The sequence below is a fragment of the Arachis ipaensis genome, chromosome B4 (genome assembly GCF_059453495.1).
Source record: "Arachis ipaensis isolate K30076 ecotype BB chromosome B4, ASM5945349v1, whole genome shotgun sequence".
Classification (NCBI taxonomy): Eukaryota; Viridiplantae; Streptophyta; class Magnoliopsida; order Fabales; family Fabaceae; genus Arachis; species Arachis ipaensis.
Genome location: NC_142439.1, coordinates 12,172,824 through 12,182,655, shown reverse-complemented (window position 1 = coordinate 12,182,655; position 9,832 = coordinate 12,172,824). Strand labels below are relative to the sequence as shown.

The 9,832-nt window shown below is 27.8% G+C and overlaps 1 protein-coding gene across 1 annotated transcript; it reads left to right on the top strand.

Annotated features, from left to right (window-relative positions):
* Positions 1 to 8,597: 8,597 nt before the first annotated feature.
* Positions 8,598 to 9,553, top strand: LOC148566683 (uncharacterized). The gene is made up of 3 exons (XM_088483450.1): positions 8,598 to 9,106; positions 9,216 to 9,279; positions 9,413 to 9,553. The coding sequence occupies exons 1-3, from the start codon at positions 8,598 to 8,600 to the stop codon at positions 9,551 to 9,553; spliced, it is 714 nt and encodes a 237-aa protein (XP_088339576.1).
* The last annotated feature ends 279 nt before the right edge of the window (positions 9,554 to 9,832 follow it).

Here is a 9,832-nt window from a genome sequence, read left to right as displayed (position 1 = left end):
ACAACAAGTTGCATAGAACTCGTCCCGCTTTTATATTCGCGGATAATAAAACGTTGAACTCTAATTTGTTTCTGCGGTTACCCGCCTCGCTCCTACCCACTCCTATAGTTATTAAAATTCAATAAATAAAATTAAATTTCAAAATTTATATAATCATCATCACATACATAACACAAATTAAAGTAAAAATTTAAATATGATACAATATTATTAATCATTTACTAATTATTTTGCATATATTATACATATTATATATATATTATATATATAGCGCAGCGGATAGGGGATATTACCTAAACTCGATCCCGTTCCGCCTCTCCTAAGAACTCGTCCCACTAAAAATTCGCCCCGAACAGGTAAAGGCGGGGTGGATACCCGCGAGTTCGGGTGGTATTGCCATCCCTAAAGGAGAAGAGAGGAGTGAGACTGGGGCGTCTGGACTGCGTCGGTAGAAAACTTAGGTGTTTTTTTTTTAAGCTCAAAACGGCGCCATTTTAAAGGAGACTCCCAAACTGAAAAATTTTTAAAGACTGGCCGGTTTCATCGGTTCACTAATTAACTATTGGTTCGACCGATTTTTTAACTGGTCTTTTGCCAATATTATAAGTTTTACCTGAATTTCAAAGTACCTTAGTTCTTATTATTAACAAAGCAAAAATAGTCACAACTTATATATTATAGTGCATCATATCTAGCTATCCTATTTATCTTAATTCAGTGCGTCACAAAATGAGAAAATTTCTATATCTAAGCAAAATATTTAATTAAGTCAAATCAAATTATTATAACTTTTTAAATCATGCATTCTTTCTTTTTTCTGTTTTCTTTTCTTTTTCCTTCTTCTTTTCTTACTCTTTGTCTTTTTCTTTTTCTAAATTTGCGCAGATTCTTCTTCTTCTTCCCTTCTTTTCCTTCTTTTTCTTTTTCTTCTTCTGTGCGTCTTTTTTTTTCTTTTTTATTATCGTCATCACCAACAATACTAACATTTTACGAATATTTTTATTAGTTCTAATTTTGTTTGTTGTCATAATTAAATAATTTTGGTTCATTTCTTAATTTATTTCGATTCATTTGTGTGTTAATCGAGGTTCACTTGATGCTGCTGATAAGTATTGACCAAATTTTTTATTCCTTAAGTAATTTCGGTTTATTTCTTAGTTTAATTGAGATTCATTTAGATCCAGAAATGAATTCGATGTATTTTTACTAATGATTGAGTCTTTTTTTAACAAAAAGTAATGAAATTATTTATTATCACTTTATTCAATTGTATTAGATTTCATTCTATTCCATTCAATTTGTCTTGAAAGATATTTGTCCATTATATAAAATTAAATTCAGAAATACCTATGTCTAGAAGAAGAAGAAAAAAAAACCTACGTGTACGAATTTGTAAGAAGGAGGAGGAGAAGGAGGAGGAGGAAATGGAGAAATAGAAAGACCTGTGAAAGAAGAAGAAGGATGAAAGGAGGAAGAAACGGAAAAATAGAAGGAAAAAACGAAGACGAAGAAGTTGCATTATTAAAACTATATACTATATACTATCAGAGTGCCATTTATAAATTGCAACAAGCTGAAAGCCAAAAGAAATTCTCACAAAGAGTGCAACGTGATTCTTTTTACAAATAAGTTCTCTTGGGAATTCCATTTCATTGAATAAATATAATACTTCAAGCGCATTAGCAGTAGTTGAAAATAAAACTGAGACAAAGAGAGACATACAGAGGGATGACACATAGCGTAGCAGTGACGATTTGAGAAGAGGGACATTGCAGCCACCTGCTGCCACGACGGCGACAGCGAGGGCGTTGACTACGGCAACAACGTCAAGAACAGAAAGTCTTCTCAATTCGGTGGTTTCTTGGGAGGGGTTTTCAGTTACTTTGCTTAGTGTTAGAGTTTGTTGGGTTGATCCGGATCTCTGTTTCTGTCTATGGGTCGGGTTTGTCCGGCCCATTCTGTAACAAAAAAATATTTTTTTGTTATATGAAGCCCATAATTTTATTTTTATTACCAAAGCCCAAAAATAATTTTGAAAAATTGTATGAGTCACGAAATTAGACTAGAATAACATGTATATTCGAAAATGATACTCAATTTGGTATCTCAATTTGTAAACAAGTTTTAGTTTAATCTTTATATTTTAATTACTTCTATTTAGTCTATTAATTTTACTAACATGACTTATATTAGTCATTAAAACAATTTTTAATGGAATGCAGACATGAACATTTGGATATCACATTAGACTCTGTAATCATTTTAATTTTAACATTTAAATAGTCTAAAAATATTATAGGTGATGTTTGTTAAAAAAAATTTTCCTAAACCAAGTGATACAGTATTGTTTTGGAACTATTTAAGTACCAAAACTAAAACGATGTCATTTTACAAATTCTAACGTGATATTTGACTATTTATATAAATGTTCTATTAATATTTATGTACCAAAAATTATTCTAAGAACTAATGTTAATCACATTTATAAAATTTAAAGATTAAATAAAAACAACTAAAATTTCAAAAACTAAAATTAAAACTCACGTATAAATTTAAAAACTAAATTGAGTATTAACTCATACCTTTAATAAAATGATATAATTAGTTAAATATAATCTCATCTACCACTAACATATATTTCTCTGTATATATGACTACGATTAATATATATTAACCATATCGGTTCAACTAGGTATCCTTTAAATATGGTATAATTTTCAGCCTTTTCTTACAGTAATTCAAAAAAAATAAAACTAACACATCTAAAAATTATAAATAGATTTAGTGTCTTTAAGAATTAAATTTATATTTAAAATTCAAATTAAATCAAACTAACATTTAAAATTTAAATCTTAAATTTCTGTTTTAAATTTAATATATTTAATATAATAATATTTTATAATTTAAATACACATATAAAATTTAAATTACTCAAAATTTAAAATTTAACTTTTAAAATTCTAAAGGTTTTGATTAAGTTCTATTTAGTAGTGTGTTAATGATCAAAAGATATTATTTTTGTTGCATAGTTTCATAGTCAATTAGCTTGCTGGGTTGGTTGCATGGGCTGGTTACACTGAAATTAAAAGAAATACATCTATTTGTTGGGATGAGAATAAAGATAAAAACTTGTACAAGTAATTAGCGTGGATTATTACGATTCAGGACGTGTACTTAATTAGTTTGAGTAAAGAAGCAAAAAGTAATTTAGAGTTTATAAGAGAAGATGTAGTTGGTATAGTCATAAAAAATTGTGTTTTTATTTTTCAATTATAACACATCTAATAGTATGATATTATATACAAAATATTCTTAAAACACATCTAAAATGATAAAAATCTAGTTTTTAGATATAAACGTTTTCAAAATCGTTAAATTCTAGTTTTTAAATAAAAACGTACATAATACAATTAATCTTTTGATTTTTGATTCAATAAAATGCATTTAATATTTATTATTTAAATTATTGGTTGGATTTTTTTGTTACTTTTCAATGATAACACATCTAATAGTATGATATTATATGCAAAATATTTTAAAACACATCTAAAATCGCAAAAATCTATGATGTGTTATAATCTAAAAATAACAACACAATTTTAAATTAATTGTTGATTATAATAATTTTAAAAACTAATAAGTATCGAAAAAAATTCTAACTAATAATTTAAATAATAAATATTATATTCATTTGATCGAATAAAAAATCAAAAAATTAATTGTATTATTAACGTTTAAATTTAAATATTTAAAGTTAGCCTGATTTTGGATGTGTTTTAAAAATATTTTGAATAAAATATCATACTATCATATGTGTTATAATTGATAAATAACAACAGAATTTTTATGACCATATCAACTACATCTTCTTTCTTAAACTCCAGATTTTTTTTTTGCTTCTTTACTCAAATTACTTACTTAGAAAGTACTTTATTTACAACAACTTTATTAATAAAATTAAATAAGATCAATCTTATTCCAATTAAATCAGCAGAGTGTTTTTATGTTTAAATTAAAATATAATTAAAAATATTGAACATGATATTTCTTAACAAATTACATAAATACATGTGTGAAAAATAATGATACCTTTCACCAATACAAAATGAGAGAGTGCTTCAGCTGGAAGGTGGTGATAGTCTTCACCAATGAAGACGAGATGGAGAATTCAGCTGTCAGCGTCCTTTTTGGTTTGGGATTCACTAATGCATGTGAATGTTCCGTAGAATAAGGAATTTAAAAAACTGTATCTATTACGTGAAGTTACGAAAGTAAAGCAAAGTCACTGTAACCACCAATGAAGTGGGTGGGTTTTAAAATTTAAATTTAAATTAAAATCTAATTATAGATATGTATCTACAAAATAAGAACATGCTACACTAAAAAAATAATTAAATATTATTTAAATTTAGTTAAAAACTGATTAAAAGCTGATTAATATTGTACAACTAGCATTTCCCTAACCATATATAGTAACATGGGAACTAGTACGTAATTACGTATAATTAAGAATGTTATGGGTTAAAAGCACCAATTATGACAACTGATTGGTTTGGTTTACGTAGCAGTGAAAGTCTTCAATGCCATCCCGCGATATGATTATCATGCATGTTCCTGGATCGCTTAATTGTTGGAAAATAATCCACAGTAAGATGCCTCCACATGTATATATAATAATATAATGACGACAAATATTAGGTAATCACTTTTTTTTTCTTATATTTGAGCTACCAAGAACACTGAAACAAGTTTGAAGCTAAGGCAAAGGATTTTCAACAACCAAATATGGTCCTGTATGTACCATTATTATTATTTCACTAATTTTGTTTCTCCTAGACAAATATATATGGAGAAGATTGATGCCTCTTGAGTGAATTTGAATCCCCAATTGAATTTAGAGAAAGATGTCTCTATTAATTCTTCAAATGTAACGACCCACAATATTATCTAATAACTTTGTCCAAATTTTTCAAAGAAAGTATCACATTAGAACCTTTATCTAATTCTTCAATTTTTTTTTTCTTGGGTTTGTGGGTTAATTAGAACCTTTATTTTACAGTATATATAAACAATTATTATCTACATAAAGTTTATTTTTCTTTTTTTATGTTATAAAAGTTATTCATTCCTCCAATATAAGAAAAAAAGGAAAGATTGCTAATGAGTAATAGCTCAAATGACATAGTCTCTCCATATTCAATTAAGAGGTTGCGGGTTCGAGTCTCTTATATTTAGTAAAAAAAAAAGAAAAAGAAAGATTAGTTTAAAAAATTGTTAGGAAGATTTTATTATTAAAAAGAATTTTTAATAATAAAATTATTAACAATCATTAACTTCTCTTTTAACAAGTATCATATTTAAGAGGAAAGACCATATTTTTTTATAAAAAAATAAATACATTCTTAATAATTTCTTTACTTATTTTTGTTAATTTGTATGTTAATGTCTGTTATATTCTCTAAAATTTTTGCTGATTAATTATTTTTTTAATTTTTTATTTTTTCTGTGATTTTCCATCATTTTTTCTCTAATTATCAATAGAAAATAAAAATAAAAAAAATTGTAAAAATTAGTTAAATTTTGGGGCAGATAAAATTTATTGATATCAAAAATTCTGAAATGAATAAAAAAATTATATTATGATATATTTTTTTCAATATTTACTTATTTTTAGCTATCATAAATATTAAAAAAATTTGTGATTAATGATTGTGAAATTAATTGTATTGTCTAATAATTAATTTCTGATAACCGTTCTTTTAGTGTTATTTATTTTAAAAAAATTATCCACATTATTTTAATTATAATCTTATATCTTCTATTAGTTTTTTCCCTTCTTTAACATTATCAAGAAAACATTAAAAAACCAAAGGTCACTCCCTCTTCTCCAACCCCTCTCCCCACCCCCACACACACGCAATAAAAAAAAAAGGTCACAAATAAGACACATACACGCAATAGAAAAAAGAAGGTCAGAAAGAAGACCTAACGCAGTGACCGTGCATCCTCTCTCTGGGGTCTCAGCTCACTCAATCGAGAAACACACCGCCCAACTTTTTACAGGGTTAAACCCAAAAGCATCCTACAAGATACAAACTTGTTGTCATCTCCAGTGGTCCCGGCGTCTCCATTTCGTTCAACAGGTAAATTTTCTGACAATCGAATAACAAGTTAAGGTTTTGCCTTAACTGTTGTAGTCCCAACATAATCTTCTCTTCACTCTTTTTTCTTTTGCTTTTCTTTTCATTTTCCGTAGCTTTCCTTTCGGTCATTTCATCAACTAAAGTTTTGTCTTCTGAAAATATCTAGTTAATACCTTTATGTGAATGGGCTCAATTCAACTATCCTTTCTGATTATTTTTTTGCCTAATACTAAAATTTTTGTTGCTCTCGCATATTGCTGAGTCTTAATTTGAACCAATATAAGAGATTGTCATATATTTGGACATGCATGTATCATTCAAGGCAACGTTCCTCCCCGATTTAAAAGGAAAAAAAGAAATGTTTGATTTCCAAAACAAGGGATCTCTGATACTTGGATATGTCCAACATCTGATTCTTATTAACTTCTTTTTTTATACTTTTTGTTACTAGATTGTGACAAGTGGGTAGTTGCTACTTTTGTTAATCATCTTGATTAGGAACCTACATTTAAGGTAACATACTAAAATGTAAGTTATTAACATGAGAGAAGTTTAAAGGATAATAACAGAAAACTATTTTTTATTAATTTTTTTTTAGCAAATTAATTAATTCAATTTCACTGAGGTTGTATTAGCCGTGTGAAATTCATTAATTTTGGTATTACTATATTGTATCCAATAAGAAAAAATATTAAGCAGATAATTTAAAATATTTTTAAGAGTTAAAAAAAATCATATTTATAATTTTTGAATATTCATTTTGGTCTTTTATATTTTATTATTGATCTAATTTTTGTATATTTTTTTTTTCATATCGTTTGTAATGCATATTCTAATTAACAAATTTATAATTTATGATTGTTTGTTTAAATTATTATTAGTAGTAGTGGTTAGGCTTCTGAAACTTCTGAACAGTATAATTAGTATTAGCAGAAATTTAATTTACTAGAATAAATAACGATATTTTTGTTCATCTATTTCTTCTTTTGTTTATCAATGGTTGATGTTTCTTCTTTATGTTTGTTCTTTATGTTTCTGGATTCAATTTTATCACCTGTTTTTCTTGAATTTGTTGAAATCTCCTATTAGAGTTTGCTTTATTATAATGCTCTCTTTTGCAGTAAGAGACAAGATCTTTTGTTTGTTCTTGAATCTTTATACCAAGTCTCTGTATCTGATAAAGTTGAATGGCGATGGATGCCAATAGAGAAGATCCAAACAGGTATAGTGCTGAGCATTAGAGAAGATGTTTTCTTTGCTGTATTTTTAATTCCATTGAAGTCTCATCTACTTTTCCATTCAATATATTTTAGATTAACTTGTGAAAATTTTAATGTCAATTAAATATCGATATTATGCCATCTATAGTTTTTTTTAAATTCTTTCTCAGATATTTTTCATGTTGTAATTTAATTTTATTACCTTTTCATTTATATGTAGGCCAGATTTCAGAAGTTGTCGTAATCTGTAAAATATGTTGTATAGTAGTTTTTCAAAGTGATTTGTTGGGTATTTTTCATAAATATGCTTTTAATTTGTTACTTTTTTATTTTTTTTGTATACTTAGTTAGTTGGTTTCTTGGTTAAAAGTCTCAGTCTTAGATTCTAATCATACCATTATATGCTAATAGGAGGTTTTTAGCAACCCAGCAATATTGGCCCTACGAAAAAGAACGGATTTTTAGATTTTGCCTTTTCAATAACCAGGTAACCAAATATATTATAGAATATTATATCATGCATGTTAACCGATTAAAGAGGTGGGTTAAATCCTTAACTTCGAATTTAGATTTGTTTTTAATTCATATTCAGTTAGTGGTCTTTTCTACTTTTCTCCTCTTGATAGTTTCTTTTTCCTGTTAGATAAGTTTGATTAACTAAACCCTGAGTTTCTGATCTTTCTAATTTGAAATGGGTGTAGACTACAACAACTCTAAAAAAATTAGTTTTGATAAATTATCAATGTGCATTCAAAATAAATAATATAATGTTTACTAATCATACATATATTGATACTGACTTTAAAAATTCAGCATTTATTAATACGTGAAAAGATGATTCGAAATTTATGTACATGATTTGGTTTCAGAATCCATCAAGATAATAGCAATTTCTTTTTCATTGTTTCTTTCAAAACTTCAGTATTTTTTCTTAGACATTCAAAAAGATCTCATATGTATTAGTTACTTAGTTATCTATTTTTGTGATGCTCATTATAATGCCAGTTTATTTACGTGATTATTGTTCTCTTGTGTTGCTCAGTTGGTAATAATGGTAGATTTAAAGATATATATACCTCTCTTTGCTAAATAATTACGTAAAATTATGTGAAACATTTTTAGCATGTTTTGTTAGACATGAATTAACTTTAGGAAGAAATTTGAATATAGGGTGACAGAGCTCTTCCCCCAACTTCTGTTTCAACTCATGGCGACTGGCGAGGGATTAGGGCCAATGTTCTATGTCATTGACGAGCTAGATAATTGTTTAGTGTTGGAGGTGATAAGAAAGAATGATCAATTGTTGATAACTGACACCTCATTTGAACAGATTACATCTTTCTATTTTATCAATAGAGGGGCATCTGTTCAATTTAGGTATGTTGGTTTCGGAATTTTTTTTATCTCATTGTGGAATAAGGACAACCAGCCCATCCAAATTTACTTTGATCCTGACTGCTATGTGCCTGAGCTAATGGACCCAGAGACACTTGATAATGTATCAAGAGTGTTCCACATAAAGTATGCCAGGATTGATGAGGACTCATCAGCTGATGTGATGGTTCTATCTGGGTCTGAACCATCTGATGATCAGTTTTCATCAGACGGTGATGAAAACAATGATCAAGATGAGACACTGGTAGGGGATAATCCGCATAATCTGATAGATTTGTCTAGTGGAAGCAGTTTATCATTGGAGGTCAACGAACAAAGTAACGTGACAAACGAATTGTCTGATCATAGGTAATGTTAGATGTAACTTTTTTTTCCTTGTGTTTTGGATTTTAATATCATGGGATAGCTTGCTATTTTTTATTGTGGTGACTAACATATTTAAATTATTCTGAATTAGATACGCTCCAGAGGTTTATTATGAAAAGATCATCACAGTTTCGGATCTGGGTCAATCTAGATTGGTAACTTGATCTCAAAAGAGTCATTTCTTTTATTTTTTTCTTCTTGCAAGCTTATTGAATATTCTTCCTAAATCTGTTATTCATTGTGTATGAAAATACTATGTTTATGTTAACTATGAATTATTCATTGCAGTATCTGACTTCGAAATTTGTTGCGTATCTTAAACTATTCGGAGATGGTTCGATTTGGACGATCACTGGTCCAGATTTCAATGTAGAGAAGAATGTGTTATTTTTCCACTTACTGAAAAGTGGAGGAAGAGGTGGAGAATAGAAGTTTGGGGTCGGGTGGAGTGAATGTTGTCGAGTATACAATTTAAAGGAGGGGGACAACATTACCTTGAAACTCAACTCGATACCTAACCGCCAGATAGAGTTGTCGATTCAGCGATGTTAGGCCTCCTATATATAACTGTTTAATAGACATTTTGAACTATATGTTAAGTTGTTTTGGACATATTTTGTTTTTTGATTAATGAACAAATTTATATATGTTGTAAATATTTTGTTTTGGTATCAATAAGTATCTTGATGTTATGTGTTTTTAAGATTA

What these genes read in the sequence shown, in the direction of transcription:
- LOC148566683 (XM_088483450.1), top strand. Translation starts at nt 8,598, where the DNA reads ATGTTCTATGTCATTGACGAGCTAGATAATTGTTTAGTGTTGGAGGTG. An exon ending in AACGAATTGTCTGATCATAG is followed by an intron (nt 9,107 to 9,215) that starts GTAATGTTAGAT and finishes ATTCTGAATTAG; the next exon opens with ATACGCTCCAGAGGTTTATT. An exon ending in ATCTGGGTCAATCTAGATTG is followed by an intron (nt 9,280 to 9,412) that starts GTAACTTGATCT and finishes TATTCATTGCAG; the next exon opens with TATCTGACTTCGAAATTTGT.